The 17254-nt window shown below is 45.1% G+C and overlaps 1 protein-coding gene across 1 annotated transcript in view; it reads left to right on the forward strand.

Moving 5' to 3' along the window:
* KIF26B (kinesin family member 26B) overlaps window positions 1–7527 on the forward strand; it is a 304924-nt gene extending 297397 nt beyond the window's left edge. The window contains exon 15 of the mRNA XM_075412645.1: window positions 464–7527. Coding sequence (XP_075268760.1) covers window positions 464–612 — 149 coding nt within the window. The 3' untranslated portion in view covers window positions 613–7527. The remainder of the gene's footprint in view (window positions 1–463) is intronic.
* The last annotated feature ends 9727 nt before the right edge of the window (window positions 7528–17254 follow it).

Genomic DNA, 17254 nt, shown 5'->3' on the forward strand with positions numbered 1-17254 from the left:
GGTATTGGAATGTGGCAAAAGGCATCTGCAGTACTGCAGAGCACAGCAGAGCGTATCACTCAGGAAAGTATTCAATGCAATCTTCACAGTATTTTTCACTATCAGCAAGCCACTGTGCCATTTCAATAGCCACTAAATAGAAAAGGCAACTTTTAATGACAATGGCAAGGCAGAGATAATGTTGTATACATTTAACAGGCTACCTAGGGAAGTGGTGGAGTCACCATCCCTGGAAGTGCTCAAAAAACATGTAGACGTGGCACTTCAGGACATGGTTTAGCAGGCACGGTGGTGTTGGGTTGACCATTTGATTTTATGATCTTAGAGGTCTTTTCCAACCTTCATGATTCAATGATTCTGTACAGTCCTGATGGGTTTGAAGACTGGAATTAGCTCTGTCTCTCCCACCACCCAGCACTGGGTTTTGTCTGCTTTTCCTACCTGTGTGTTTTCATTCCCACAGTTGATCTGGAGCAGGTGTTTGAGCTGGATTCTCTGGAATACCTGGAGGCCCTGGAATGTGTGACTGAGCGTTTGGAAAACCGTGTCAACTTCTGCAAGGCCCATCTCATGATGATCACCTGTTTTGACATCACCTCTAGACGCCGATAAAGTATGAACCTCAAGGGAACTTCAATGCACATCTCTACCATCCTCCTTTTCCCTTCTGAATAGCATCCCAAAGACAACAGAATGAGGATGAAGGTTTGAGTCAAGTCTCAACTGTGTGTATGAGAGATTTGCTATACTATACAGAAGAGCAGAATTAAAAAAAACAGGAGGAGCATGAAAAATGGAGATATAAGGTTGTTGATTCGCTTAGCCTAAAAGAGCACTTTGAGGAACCTTTAAGGACATGTCTGTAAATAAGAACTGCTGGCAGAAGACACTTCTTTCCCTGCATTAGCTGAGGGAGGAGGAAAGGTGGTTGTAGGACTTCCATTGAAAGGTTCATTAAAAGAAAACCTATCCAGAAAAACTGTTTAAGTGCCTTGCAAATCTTTATTATCCAAACATTTATGTTCATACTTTATTGTGTACAGATGGTGCTAGTCAAGAAAAGAAAAAGGAAAAAAACAAACACACTTTTGAAATGTATTTACAGCTTGTTTTTCTCTTGGTGTTTTCTCCTATTTCAGACTTGCTGTTTCTAAGTAACTTGTGTTTGTAGAGATATTTCCTAATCAGTACAACATATGAATAAATGTTAACTGTCTTTTCTTGTTACCAGAGTAAGGCCACTCAAAGAGAAATTCAGCTTTCCCAGATGACACAAAAAATATTTCTAGCAATGAATAAGGTTTGTTTATATGTTCTTCTGTACTGTGTTATAGGCTGGAGGACACAATGATTTTCCCAGCCTGTATGTTCTGAAGCATATGAGAGAGGAGATGTAACATTACTGTGAAGTAACTATCTTTTCCATTTTATCCAACACCCATAACTTGTTTTCTTTTTTTTTTTTTTTTTTTTTTGTATTTTTAGCTGTATGCTGGCTGGAGATACGGATGAGGAGACACTTTTCTCCTAAACCCTTTCTCTGGTGCTAATAACTTGCTAGAAAATTACTCTTCAGGCTGATCAGTTCAAAAATGAGTGATTTAATGTGTCTTTCTTTCTTGAGACTATGACTGATAAAATTTAGCTTCTCTTCTTTTCAATGTATACCACTGCAAAACACGTTTTGGCAACTTTTGGTCCCTGGCCCAGTCTGTCCACAGTAACAGACTTACCTGAGAAGTGCAGGCTCTGCTCAGCTCAGCACGTATGGAAGTAAACAGGAGTCATGAGTGAGGGGGTATAGCACTTCAGGCATGTTGGCTACGGCATTTTCCTTATCAACCCTCCACTGTTGAAGCCATGGCAAAATTCACATTGACATCAAAAGGACAAGAGTCTGTGCCACAATGCACATCCAAATGTTCTACTCGTTTACCTCTTTATCTAAAGACAGTATATGGGAAGGAACATACTTTGTATTTCTTAAAGAAATGTGCAAAATCTGCTTTTTATTTACCTATGAGCATGAAGAATTATGTTGTTGAACTAGGTTTCTTCTTCTATATTGAATTAATCCCATTCACAAAAATTCCTTTCTCACATACACTTGTGCTACCCTTCTTTGCTTATGAGAAAAGAAGAGCATCATTTAACATATACGCAATATGCATCACTCTACTGCTGTACTTAAATGCAACTCTTCTTTTACCTGCACCATTATATTAATGCCATCTTATAATATCCTAAGCAGCAATTCCCAATGGAAAAATAACCCTACCAAAATACTGATAGATTTTCTAGTGGTTAGCTGATAAAAAAGCTGTTTTCTTTTAAAAAAAAAAGATAGAAATAACATTTTTATAATTTTATATTATTTTAATACTCTAGACCTTGTAATAACAAAACTTATTCAATCTTATAGCCTTGTCACTGGAATTTGTAGAAGATCCTTCTCACAGTCTATAGGATTATCTGGAGGGGAAAAAGGTCCTATAAGAAAGTTGCTTTCTAGTCTCTTCCACAGAATTTTCCTATCATGAAACTCATATTCCAAGTAAGTATTAAAAACATAGGTCTGATTTCTTTCCCTTTCTCTCTCAGGGCAAAAAAGACTCTGAAAAAACCGCCCAAACAATGCGACTTCTCTAGCTTTGTTTCTCTTTGTAGTGATTTCAGTAACACTTGTTACATGTTGGTTCTGTTGCGGCCATCTCTTCTCCGCAGAGCCCTGTGAATTCGGTACAGTTCCACAGAGCCATGGGCATCGCCCCTGTGGTTTTGTGCTGGATGAAGAACTTTGGGATATGGGGTGCGTCTCTCTTTATGGGCTTATTCCCGCGGAGCCCCAGGTACACGCTGCCAGGTCACACACACGCAGGAGAGAGCCTTTCACAGCCAGCTCCCGTCTCGCTGGCCGGCGTCCCCAGGTAGGCCTGTACTGCTCTCACCTGCGACACTGTCCCCCAGGCCATGCCCCCACGATCCAGGAGGGAGCACCCCCCACCCAGGCTGTGCTCATGAAATTAAATGTTGCCTTCTTTAAGCTTGAGCATTTCTGGAAATGTGTTTACTGGAAAGCGGTAATTGGGCAATTGGGATGCATTGTACTTCCTCTGCTGAAAGCAAGCAGCCCAAAATGGGCATGCTGGGCTCCCTGGGGATCTGCAGTGAGACGGTAAATGGCAAGCGGTACAGTAAAAGTAAACATACACTTGATAGAAAGAAAGTGAAATCCTAGCAAAGGGTGCATGCACAGAATGCGTTATCATCAAGAGTGCCCTCTCACATAGTCTGGGACTTATACAGAAGTGGTGATGTTTCTATAAATCAAGAGGACACATTTCAGAGCTATTGTAAAATATCTATTACGTGTAATATTGCTCAGCATCATTAACTCAATTATTAATTGCCTCTAGGTTTGGTACTTCTGTAGATTAGGAAGCATAGCAAAAAGCATGTCAATCTAGCCATTATTTCAGAAAGTAACCATTTGTTTGCCCTCTTTATCACGATGGATCAAAATTGATTACTGAAACCAAATGGATGCGGAATCACAGTCCTTACAAATATTTTATTTCTGAGGGCTCAGTTAGAGTGGCCATTAACACTCCCATCATATACTTGTATTCATATCCTAGAATCCATACTCACCTTCACTGTTTTGAATTTCTGTCAGTGCATTTCAGAATTTGCCACCGTATTTTTGGGAACTGTGGTAGCTTAATGCATAAAAGGGAACGAAAATCTGTGGAGAGTCGACATTTGTCATTAAAAATAGCTTTCTACATCAGAATTTATATTACTATATTTCAAATATCCACAAACCAGATAATTAAAAGCATCCGGGCCTTATTGTGAAATTGATCTTAGTCTATGCTAGCTAGCACTTTACAGAAGACCCATACACTACTGCAAGTTATCTGGGAAGTCCCATTCTTTAAGCAACTGCCAGCGTAATGCTGTTTTTATCCTGGTTCTTTCAAAGACATCAAGTTGCCTAAAATACTTAAGAGCAACGTGAATGGACTGCTTAATTGTTTACATATTCAATTTATTTCCCTGGGACAGCTTTAGTAGGAAACAACTATGTTAATGTAATTAGGTTTGAAGGTTGATTCTTTATTGACGTGTGTAAATTGACGTGTGTAATAGGAGCTCACAGTTCTTCGTTGTCGTGTTGTGCAGTGGCTGCAGAATACCAGCCGCCGCTCCGCACCCCCACCGCTGCGCTCAGGCATGGGCAGCTGGGGCGGTTGCAGCCCCATTCTGAGAACTGCTCGTCCTGGCATACGTGAACCTTATTTACACAAGGGACAGAACATGCTTTATAGCCACAAATTCAAGTGAAACTTTAGACTGGGGAGTTTGGCTGCGATCTGGATTCAGACACCCCACGGGTCTGTGTGAGCCCTCGCAGCGGGCAGAACGCCACGGTCACACAGCCACCGACCCTGGTGCGCTGGGTCACTCTGTACCCTGGAGGGCACAGCAAAGCCCAAATGCCTGGCGCGTTTGTCATGATGACACACGTCGCTTGTCCTCCCATGCATGCCTTGCGTTTGCCTCAAACCGATTGCTTGTCGATTCATTCAGATCTAAGCAATCAGAAGTATTGTTTCACAGAAAAGCAAGGAAGTAAACTGATACCCAGGCTCCCCTTTCTTAGCTCTTTGCTGGGCATGGTCTCATCTCACCTGCGCTGGCATAATGGAAGCACAATCGTGACAAGAGTCAGGAGAGTTGTAGCAGGGTAAACCCAGTTGCATGGAAAAGGAAAATTCATCCACCTGCCATTTCTGGGTATTTGCTGTGCTGCTAGTTATACAGTCGACGAATATGTTCCGCTTACTGGTTTGATACCCCGTCCTTTTGCCTAAGGGCCATGCACAGGGCTGTCACTGAACATCTGCCAACTTCAATCCGGTCTTGGAAGACTCCCAGTGCCGTACAACGTAACTTCTGAAACTTGCAGCTACATAAAAGAGTACCTGGTAAAGAGCAATGGCATGATCCTCTGACACGAAGCAAGCTAAGCGAGAGCTGCAGATAATGTACCGAAAAGGATGAAAGGTACAGAGTGATATTTTTTTCTTTTGTCTCCGAACGTAGCAATTACAGAGGCAGAAAGCTGGGAGTGATGCTGAGAGTAATGCACGTCAAGTCCCAAGCTTGCTCACAGGATAGACTCCGTCCATCTTCAAGTGTTCTGGCTATTTCATTTATCTTGATAATATGGTTTGTCTTAAAATAACGACTATTACCTGTAGAATGGAATTAAAATTTTGTGACAGCCGAAGTATCTGCACTGTTTCACAAACATTGCCTTCTACAAACATTTATGATTTTGTTGCACCTTTTCTTTTTTCTGAGCTAAACATCATCAGTAAAATAAAGGGTTGTTTATACATACAAACAAGGTATATATACACAGCCTGAAAGAGACACGCCCCCTTCCCCATTATTGTGGGGAGGTGGCATAGCTGTTCACAAATGGCAACAACATCACTCCCTCTCCTCCTCCAACAGTACCTATAAAATCTCTCTCCTTCCATTCACCAAGATGAAGCTGACATGCCACACTCTAGGGAAAACTTAACGCTTGAAACACTTTCGAAGGCATCTTGTAAAGGTCCTTTCTTCCCCATGTTCTTCAGCCTACAAAGCCAAGCTTCTGCCGTTCCCATGTAGAGGCTGTCGTTGAAACGTTAAAGCCTGTAAAAGTAACCTAAATGAACTACTCTGTATCTCAGGGTGTCGTGAATTTAAGGCAAGATACCATACAATCACAGCTGTTAAATGCAACAGTTTCTGCATATGTATGAGGCATATGGCATAGTTACGTCAATTGAAAGCCTGGACTCTTAGCTCCCCACGAGATAAAGCTTTCTGTCTAGTACCAACAGTTTTTAAACTGTAACTTTTAGCTTCTGCATTGCAAAGTACTGTCTAAAGTAAATGTGATTCTTGTAAACCAGAGGCTGAGTGTCCCTCCGATGCCAGCTCACACGGGAGGGATGGTTGCACAGCGTCAGGGGTGCACCAGCTCGCTGCAGAGATCACAGCGTTCGTGCCACTAAACACCGACAGCGGGAGGTGGTGGCCGTGCAGACAGGTGCTGTTTCTCAGATCCACTCAGGAGTGACATACCTGGCTGAATGCTGGTGTCCTCACGGTCTTTGTTTTGTTACTCCATAGGCTTTTGCATTGGTGACACCCAGCAGTTTTTGGAGACACAAGGCTGGCCGTTGCTAGCTATTGCAAGATTTGAAACAGGTTTCCAAATAACTATGGCAAACAAAGCTGTGAATGATTTGTCAATGCAGAGTTAATAATCTCTGTCTCTTGCATTTATTGGGCGCTCATCCCAGGGTTATCTGATCTTCCATACTTGCTCTTGGAAATAATAAACCATTTTATTATTGTCTTTATCTTTTCTTCTTTCTCCTTCTCAAGCAAGCTTTCAAAAAAAAAAAAAAAAAGAAAAATGAGTTTCCCTTGAAATTGTAGCACCCTTATCCTAACCCCATTGAAGTCAATATGGATTTTGCCACCAGCTTCCCTGACAGCAGACTCGTGCTCACTTACGCGACATTTTGAAGCTCACAAGGGGTGTGATGATTCTGCAAAGAATGGAGGGGCTGAAAGTGAAACAGTAACATTCATCTGTAATATTTCAAACCACATTTGAAACCCTCCTGGACGGGAAATAAAATACAACCCAAATCATCTTACTTTGAGTGGTCCTACTTAAGTATTGAGCAAACTTTATAATGATGGTAATAGAATGGTGCTTGAGGCAGTTTCAGCTATTTTACATATTCTCTATATACTATAGATATGGATGTATTCACCCTCTATATTGTATATGTATGTGTGTGAGTATTTACATGTAGCACACATACATATATGTTTTATGTATGCATAGATACTAACTTTTCTAAGTTTTACTTCTTTCCCTCTCATAGCTGAAACTGCTGGTTACTAACATCCACATCATATTCTATGTATGAAGGATATAATTTATTTGTAAACTCAGGATGTTCTTGTTTTATAGAGTTGCTTGTATTTTATAATTTATTTACACATCATGGTTGGATATGCTTATCTAAGTGCTATGCATTGAAGTGTATGTTTGCTAAATCCATTTCACTCTGTCCGTGGCTATGTTCTTTCTCCTTATAACAGTGATATAAAATAGGGCTAAGGAGGAGACAAACTGATGGATACAGAACTTCTGCTGGTCCCACCAATGGGTAATTCCAGAATAGGATGTATCAGTAGTAGATATATATATTTTATCAACTAAATTTTATGGAAGAAAAAAAAAGAAAAAGAAAGAACAGCATGAGGACCAGTTCAAAATGTGGAAAGTCACAGCCATTTCCAAGTCGGTCAACAAATGCATTGAGCCTTTTGCCATTAAAATTGTAAAGTTTATTGTTTGCTGGCTAAAAAATATCCCTTTTGTGGTATCTGAGGTGTGAACCATTGTCAAAAATATGATGTCTGGAAAAAAAATGAAACTATAGTGGCATTAAATGTTTACTTTTATCTTACCAATATATCTGCCTCCCCTTCCTGACTGTGTGACTTTGGATGAGAGCTTTTATGGAGTGGCAGAGAAGAAAGTGCTTTTGACCCTAAAGAGGATGTGATATTACAATAGTGAGAGTGAGTAACATCAAACCTGAAAATGAAATGAATGAAGCAGTTCTACCAAGCAAGTGTTGCCGAGAAGCAAATTCACCAGGAAACAATAAGGACTCGCAGGGTTTGATAGCAAGGACAGGAGCATTGTGACCTAGCATAGCACCATTAAATTCTGCCCTGCTGCTGTCCAGAAACAGAAAAAAACACAGTCATGGGGCATGAATTGGTCAGGTTTTTGCATAAGCTGGTTATGCATACGTGCCTCCCCGTATTAGCAGGGATTGCTACGTCTGCATGTGTGAGCAAGAGAAAAATCTGAGACCAAACAAATGATCAGAATGTGTTCATAGGTATAATTTTTTTGTCGCCTCTAGCAATTGTGTCAGATTTCCCTTGGCCACCATGCAGTTATGTGATGCAATGTAAGAGTAAGAAAAAGAGTTTTTGTCCATTACTCAAAACATGCATCTCTCTCAGAGAGGCAATGGTGGCAGGTTCAGCTGACCCCTGGACTTCTGCTAAAGTGTGTACAATATCTGCTTGCCTTTTGCTCACATTTGTGGTGCTCCCTGTTGATAATTTAGAGAGCGCCTCTCTTGGAGGCAAGATCTGAATTAGCTCTCTGGGTAAATCCAAATGCCCCTTAACATGTGGGTGAGCCCTGATAAGGATACTGTGCTCTTCCCACTGGGAGAAAACAAAATGTCTTGTTTCTTGAGGGGAAGAGAAAAAAGGAAACAGTTTTAGATCTCCTTGAAGACACGTCATATGCTGGCAGATGATTCCCTCACATGCCTTGCTTTAGGAGGGACATGTTAGCGTGCTAGGCGTCTAAATACATGGTTGGCAGTTTGACGTGCATTTAATAGTCCTTTCTTCTTTCTTGCTATTAGACCAGCTTAGTGGCAGAGCTAGCAGTCACAGTGGCAGGGGATGCAGTGAACTAGGGTGAGCAGCTCTTCCAAAGGAAAAATATCGAGATGGCTACCGAGGCAAAGGCTGGCACATAATGAAACGGTGTGGCGGAGGGGAGGATGGAGTTTCTCCTCATTTCTCCTCTCCCAGTAGCAAACCCTATGACTCCAGTACTACCTTAGCTGTTGCCCCTGGGCCAGTGAATTTGCATGCCAGTACCTCTCCACAGTAGCTGTAAATGAAGATAAACGGCCATTTCTATCGTCTGTGGGCTGTTCAGAATAGCTCTGATTTGCTCTAAACAGCTAAAAGGCTTATTGCCTATTTTTGAGGTAATTTATCTTCATTGCTGTTATCATGCAGCCACATCAGTATTAAAGAACCTAAAGTGCCTTACAGTGACAAAAACCAGAGAAAAATGGGTTAGCACAAGTCCTAGACTTTGTCTAAGGCAGAACTGATGGTGAGGAGCTCTATAAGAGCTGAAAGCAAAATCAATTCACTCTTGGCCAGTTCTGAAGCCTTACAGACCTCACCACTACGCACCTCTGGTTTGGGGCAAGATTGCCAGGAAAGGTTTTGGGTGCGGAGCAAAGGCAGGGGCTCACACCTGGCAAAAGACTGGTTTCCTCATGAGGCCTCCTTGAAATTGTTGGCATCTCTTGTAAACTAATGCCCCAGGCATGACCAAACCTTACCTTGTCTTTGATGCCAACAATTTGCCAGGCTAAAAATCCAGAGAGGGTTTAGCATGGGAACCTGACAGACCCTATTGCCTTATGGAGTCCTGATCAAGGTCCCCAACTACTGGAAAACCAGGAGTAGGGGAAGCAGTTGCCAAAGCTGGTTCCTCTCCCACATATGCCTGCAGAGCACTGGGGGTCCTAGGACCTCACCCTTGTTTTGGTTGGCAGCACTAGCTGCCTGGAAGCTGCTGAGGAGGGAGAGGAGCAAGAAAATTCAGCTCACAGTCTCACAGATGAACACAAAATTAATGTTTAGCTCCTCTAGAAAGAGGCCATCTGTGAGCGGATTTTATGTGTTATGATATCTGATAGTATTCTTGACAGTTGCCTGGCTGGCAGTTTTGGAGGCTGACATCTGCTATTTAACCACTGAGCAATGCTATACTGGCTGTGACCACTTGAATGCTCTACATTGCTCAAAGACCTCTTTCAGAATCTCCAAAAGCATGTTGGTAGCTTGGAGATCCTATCCACTGTCCCTTGAAGAACAACCCTGGCAAGTGCTGACCTGGGAAAAGCTCTAAGACCACCCAAACCCGTCCATCCCCAATGGACTCTTGTCTAGGGAAAGGTTCTGCATTCATTTTCACGTCCATTTACTTTTGTCTCTTCTGTGGATGCTTATTGCACGGGTTTGGCACCCATGCTTTGCGTCAGATTGCGGGTTCCATGCCAGCCAACTGGCAGGCAAAGGCACGCATCCATAACTCCATTTATCTCTCCTAGAGGCCCAAGCGTAGCCAGATGCATGGGTGCAGTGTGCAGGACTCGGGGCTTGATGTGTAGGGGAAGTCTCACACCTGCAGCAATGGATGGAGGACCTTTGTCACTTGCTTTAAAAGGAGCGGTGACTGTCCTTGTCCTTGCCTCATCCCTGCTCAGCTTCACTTTCGGAATGATGAGAAACTGGGGAGAGCTGGGAGAAAACCTGACATTTTCCTATGTTTAGTTTGTCAGAAGATGGGCTGCTCATTGTAGTTACAACAAAGCAGGGCTGGGATGAGCACAGAAGCCACGCCGCCTGCTGGGCTGTGCTCTGCAGACTCCTCCACACCGGTGCCGTTGGGTGCTCTGTGCCGCTCAGCAAAATGCCCCGTGGGGCTTGCTTGAAACCAGAGTGCCGCGTGGCTCTGCAGGAGCAGCAGTGCTTCCGCCCGCCTTGTCTTTCAGGGCCCGTCCAGGCACAGTGGTCCAGCTGGCCCTCATCTCTGTGCATTAGCTGGATGCCCAGGAAGACACCTACGAAGAGCCATGGCAGCTGCCGGAAGATTCACCGCCATGTTTTTACCAAAGAGCAAGCTGCCTGCTCCTGCACCATATCTGACAAAAACCTCACAATACCCAGCAAGCGGCACCATGGGAGCCAAGCAAGTAAACGCCGTTTTTCTCCTCATTTCCAAGGACAATGGAAGGCATCACAATTGCGCAAATAATGAGAAAGCCAACAGTGCGGCTCCTCGCCCTGTGGCTGGGGACTCGTGCTGCCCCGGGGGCTGCGTAGCTGGGGCTCACGCCTGCTCTGAGCTTCCAGACGCTCAAAGAACATTTCTGAAGGTTATACGTAATGCCATTAGGATGCTGTGAAATCCACAGGAAACCTTCCAGACAGCCTCTAAGCCTCGGCATTGCAAACTTCACATCCGTCGGGCTCTATTCTTCCTGCTGCCAAGGCCGAAGCGATGGTAGCACTAATCCCTGTCTGCTTGACAACTAGCATTGTGGTGGCATGGAGTGGTCTGCAGAGCGGGTCGGTCACAGGAACAAACGCTACGTTCATACTAAATAAAAACCTAGACCAGCAAGAGGGCTCCGCACCTGAAATCTTTGATGGGGATGCAGTTAGTGTGAGAGTACCGGGGCACTGAAATACTTCCACAGTGAACTAATTGTTCTGGGACTGATCTCCCCACCCAGTAACATCACCTAGGCACTCGTGACTCATTCAGCGAAATATTTATTTATTGCCCCTCTGAACAATTTCTGGCTTGTGTTTACGTCCTGTTAACAGTTCGCTTTCCAAATTTTCAAGATGTTTGCAACATACACTGGTCCAAGAGGCAGGTTTTCCCGCTCTCTGAGGCAGGTTAGTGTAGACATCAAAGTCCAAGCATGGGAGTCTCCCTAGGAGGCCATTGCAAAGCTACGCTTAGTTTCTTATTAAGGTGCTTCTGAGCTGGCTGGTTTTGCCACTGTGTGACACGTAGCCACCAGGAGAGTGACGCTGCCTGCGCACATCCCCCACGACATGTCCCACTGCCAGGTGGTTACAGCCTTCTTCTCCAGCCTGTAACTGGGGCCAGTGCTGCCGGAGCAGGGACAGGCAGTGCTACGCCACAGAGAGGTAGGACCGAGAGGTGACAAAGGGGATGGCAGAACCAGTCCACGTCCATGGAGGTGGGTGGACATTCATAGACTTGTCAGCAATTTAAGAACAGAGCGATACCAGTTGAGTTGCAGAGAGGATGAATGTGACGGTGCCTTGCTCGCCCTGTGAAGGATACGCAGAGGGACCACCTGGCCAGAGGGCTGCAGCAGAGGCACCGTCTCATTACGAGACTCATTTCATTGTCCCAACGGATGCAGAAAACCCACTGCGGCTAGGGGGAAGCAACAAAACACCCCAAACCCCTATAACTGAACAGCTACGCCAAAGCTAGCTATGAAGATTTGGGGTGGTTTTATTTTTTTCCCTTCCTCAAACAGGAACTTTGTGTAAAATTGACCCCCATGCTGAGCCATTTTGACCTCTCCATAAGCTAGCACCATAAAGTGGGGCGGCTGTTATACTGCCTTATCTCACTAGGATTGTAAACCTTTGAGCTTTCAATTCCCTCTATGACCCTAGATATTCTTCCCCAGGCAAGACAGAGTAGATCTTTCTTTTTTTTTTAAAGCACACAGTGAAGTAACTTGTAATTAAACCCCAAATAATTAAAGTTTTTCAGATGGCAAAGCTGTAAACCCATTTCTCTGAGAAATCATACACCTGACCACATCCTAGAAGGTCTGCTCAGCTGCAAGGCCTCGCCAGCTGGCCAGAAGCTGCCCTATTCACTGCCGTCTGCTTCATGCAGTGAGATTTTGCTGCAAAAACGTTCATACAGCGCCTGAGGCAAATGGCAGGGCTCAGTGAAGGCTGGCACAGCGGCCCTTGTGCCAAGCCTGGGCTTCTCTGGCTGGGACCATCTGCCAGCCTGAGGCAACGCTGGGTTTCCACCATTTTCATCTGGCTGTGTAAGCTTTTTCATGGGAGTTGCAGATGGTAGAGGGAATTCAAGCCTAATGACAGCAATGTTCACTTTCCTCGGGTGCCTTTTGCAAACTCCCCCCCTCCCTGGGCATCCCCAGGCCCCAGGCTGCAAAGCCCTGCTCCACAAACACTGCAGGCAGCTGAGCCCGACCCACTGCAACCCCACTGCAGGGCTTTGGGGCAGGCAGGCGGTGCCAGAACCGGCCAGGCTCAGCCAGTGCCGGGGAGCGGCGGGCACAAAAAAGCTGCTGTGGTCCAAAGCCAAGGTAGCAGTTGCAGACTTGTCCTGCTTAACTGTTGTTCTATGGCACTCACCAAGAGTGGAGCAGCAACCGAAATATTTCCGTGCCACTTCAGAAAATATTATTCAGGGTTTGTGGGGTTTTTTTATAGAGCTTTTTGCTCTCTGCTCCCTCCCTCCTCCTCCCCAATAGAAGCTGGACAGCTGACATCTTTTCACAGGGGTAAATCCTCAACAAGATCAAGAGTGCTGGCATCAACGGACATGAAGAGGGTGGTGAGGAAGGCACTGGTTTCCCTGCGGTGCAGAGTGGGAAGCTCTCTGTGGCTCACAGAACGCTCGCTGCGGCACGAGGTGGAGGGCCTCAAAAAGTGCCCGAAGACACCTTTCTCCTGTACGGTCAAAAATGCTGTATGCTTTAGAGTTGGCTTTGGCATGTCTCTGCGTTCCCCACATGTAAAGGAAAGGTGTTCGCTGAAGGCTTCACATCAGGCTGGAGGGAAAAAGTCCCTGCGTTTGCCTCCCTCGGCTCCTTACTTGGAGCTGGTCTGACGTGAGATACCTGCCTGGCTAAATGACTGTCTGACAGGGCTTGCTCAAAAGAAAAGAGGCCCAGGTTAAAGCCCTTCTGGGTCGTGGGCGAGATTTGAGCGAGTCTGTAAGGCGGCAGAGCGCTAAACCTATGTTGTTTCTGCTGCTCTGCAAACATCAACCAGGGGCTCGTCAGCAAAGTGGCATTTTTCCAGCTCGCATGCAGGACAAGCTCCTCACCCACCACCCAATAACCATAATTTCTTGTGACTTAGCAGCAGATTTCAAAGGGCTGTTCCACAGCAGGGAAGATGTTGGCCTCTTGATGAGTTTCTCCACCACGATGGAAGGACACGTTTTGCCAAGGCTTCAAATTTGAATGGTAAAACAAACAGCTTTGTGGCCTGGGCGTATCACAGTCACATTACATGGATTGCATGAGGAGCTTTGGGGCTTTGATGAAACTAACTTGGATGACACCCATCTAAAGGATTTTTATCCTTCTTCCCATCTGCCAGCCATAAAGCAAGGCAGCATCCTTGCCTGGTGGCTGGCGGGCTGCCCCATCCCATATTGGGATCAGCATTCCTCTGGTCTTTGCAGAAAACACAAAAATTGTTTTTTTGTCTATTTTTTAATAACTACATAACAGTCCTCACGGAAAACATTTGGTAAGGGTGAAAACAATTTTCTTTGCATACCCTCATTACATTGGCCTTTTGAAATACCACTATTTACTGGTGCATTCAGCCACAGATGTTCAGAAATTAACATTCTCAACTTGTGGTAGAGAATTGCCCTCATCTGGCATTCCTGTTAGCATGATGAGAAAAGTCACTCTCCAGTAAAGGTATTTTGATGACAGCCCTATATAGGGTATGATGTCCTATATAGAGTATAAGCTGGGTACAAGACTTTAACGGCATTAAAGAGAATGGAAATCCAGACATTGCCAGTACCCCACTGAAGACTTTTTCCACAGAGCTTGACGTGATTTTGAAAAGGAGACTGAGCAAGGGCTCTGGCATCCACGTGGGAGAACAGGATTGCCCTGGAGAAGCAGAAGCAAACGCCCAGCAGTCAGTGACGGCTCCCTTTGGCACAGCCTCCTCTTTAAAGCACTCAGAGGTATTTTAAGACCTCCATTTTCTGCACGTAGCTCTACTGCTGTCCTACAAATAATGCACCTCTGCTACTCCAGTGCCCAGACCGCCGGCTGTCCTCAGCTGTGTGGCTACTGCTATAGGTATGGAGGCCAGTTCCTCCCTGTAGCAGTCTGCCTGGGACTCTCTGCAAAGACCACGACAGCTCTTCCACCCTTCACTGTGGGCTCCTGCGGTGTGTTGCTGCCAGTGAGAGGGATGGCAGCTCCATGACTTTGCAACACAATGCCTGGGTGTCCCCAACTTGGCAAGGGACAGCACAAGGAGGATCAGGCCAGACCTATCCTCTACCTGTTCCATCATGGGATACTCAGCACCACACCTGGCACCTACTGCAACAGGAAAACAACACTAAAAAGGCTTCATTAAAAGCAGCTTCGCTAAAAGTAAACAGGCAAGCACAGAGCAGAGCAGAGCACAAAGCCCGGGGGAGGGGAGGAGTGGAGCTCTGCTAATTTTCTCATCAGACGCCCTTCTCTATTACTGTCTCCTGCCTCCTGCTCTGAAAGTCAAGTGGAATTGTCAAGAGGAATCACCTGTGATTTAGAGTGCAGCTTTCCAGAGGTATGTAAAATTACCACCTTCCTATCTGGAGCCTCTGGGGACTGGGAATCAGAGCTGCTGAATTGGAGGGGTGGAGGAAGAAAACACTGCTCTTTCCTTCAGCCTTCTCAGACCCACCAGACCAGCCCTCAGCTGAAACAGAGACAGGGAGGGGGCTCCGTAGCTCCAGGTGAGGACACCAGCAAATGCTGCCTGCCTGTGCCCAGGAGATGGAGGGAAACCTTAAGCAAAGAAAATACTGTGTGATTATCCCCTCCCTCCTGCCCTGGGGGAGAGGAAATCAGAAGAAGAAATTGTGCTCTGTCCTGATTTAGGCATCTTTGGAGTTAAAAAGGACGCAGGCAGCATGCTTCAGCCCTGCTCGCTTGCTGTGAGCCCCATCAGAATTTGGTTAGCAAGGAGCTGGAGCATCTGAGAATGCTGAAAACCTTGTGTGTATGTGCATTTCTGTGCGTGCCTGTCTCTGTAGTTATATAGAGATATATTTAAAAGAAGGTTAATTGGTCTCCTGGGATCTATAAAGGACTTGTTAGGTTCCTCCGTGTGAGCAGTGACTGTGTGAAGTCTAATTACTAAGCCTGAGTTATTCATTTTTTTAGGGGGGGGAAGAATCTCTAAGGTGCTTATTAAAACCTACAAAAAGTCTAAAGAATGATGGAATTAGAATTGATTTGTCCGTGTTGATCACAAGTGCAGAGCAAATAAAAATGTCGAACTTTCCCCATGAAACACTAATGGGGGGGTCATACAGGCATGGCTGACACATCGCTATTGCGGGGGTAAACAGAAACCCCTGTGCTGAATGGCAAGAACAGCAGACTGCAGGCTTTCGGGTAAGGTGCACTCTTTATGCTTAGGGCAGCAAAAATACACACTTAGGTAGTCTTGTAGGGAGGATTTTACAAAACAGGCATCTCAAATGTGTTTTCAGGCTGATTAACTTTGTAAAGTCAGAAATGAAAACCATAGGAAAATGTACACTGATAGGAAAGAGAAAATAGCCTTCTAGCAAGAAGAAGAAGAAAATAAAAAAGAAAAACTCTAGAGTGGTTTTGGTCTGCAATGCCCCAAAGCATTTGCTTGGAATTTTTTAACTGTTCCTTAGACTTTGCTGAAGTGCCGTGGGTGGAGACCAAAGCTTTCTCTGCGTGGAGAAGGCAGGGCTCAGCCAGGGGCAGCTCATAGCACTCCGTCCGTGCGTGGCAACTCAGTTCTGGAGGAACTCTCAGGCCGTACCTGCAATTACGACAAGAAAGTACGATCATGCCGTTCCATCCCGTGCATCCCACAGCCAGTGACAGCGGGACTGGAACGAAGACATTGCGTGTAGCTGCAGCTCTGTCACCAGCCTGGATGTGTTCCTGTGGGACATGATTAAGCCTTGTAAATTAACACGGCAACCAGCTGTCTGCTGCCCTTTCCCAAAAGCTGGGCTGGCCAATAATTTCTCCTGTGTAATTAGTAGTTTTTGTAACTGTTATTTTGTTTGGCGAGGGGCCTCTCTGCAACACCATCGCTGAGTTTGCTGCTCACATTAACAGCTTTTTCTGTGGGAGAAGGCAGTGACCCACAACCGCTGATACCCGCCGGTGCTCGGGGGCTGTTTGCAGTGCTGCCATCGTGTGAACTTGAGCACTTTGGGTCAGTTATCTACAGGCCGCTTTTTCCTCAGCTGTGAAACATTACTTAGCTGCCTCTTTAAAGTACCCAGAGGTATTTTAAGACATCCATTTTCTGCACATAGCTCTCCTGCTGTCCTACAAATAATGCACCAAGGGAATTCATATAGAGTCTTTAAGCCCTTATAGGTAGGGAAGTAGAGAGGCAGGTGTGTGGAGAGTGTCATTCATATCCAGTTTCTTTTTTCTTTCTTTTTTAACAGTGAGAAGAAGTTTCCCAAGGATCAACAGTGACAATGCCCAACTATGGACGTCAGTCTAACCCTGGACGATTTGCCCAAGGTCAGACACAGTTTCTGGAGAAGCCAAGCCAGAACTCCACATCCATAACTGTAAGACCTTCTTTCTTCTCTTCTTGTCTTACGGGAGATTTAGTTTTGAATCAAGGAAAAAAAGAAAAATCCTATTAATTGGCACAACCTCTGTGAAAAACAGAACTTTGTTCATTAAGAGCCTTGCAGTGGCCAGGGATTATTTGGAATATACTGTGCAGGGAAATAGCCTCTGTATTTCAT

The sequence above is a fragment of the Opisthocomus hoazin genome, chromosome 2 (genome assembly GCF_030867145.1).
Source record: "Opisthocomus hoazin isolate bOpiHoa1 chromosome 2, bOpiHoa1.hap1, whole genome shotgun sequence".
Taxonomy (NCBI): Eukaryota; Metazoa; Chordata; class Aves; order Opisthocomiformes; family Opisthocomidae; genus Opisthocomus; species Opisthocomus hoazin.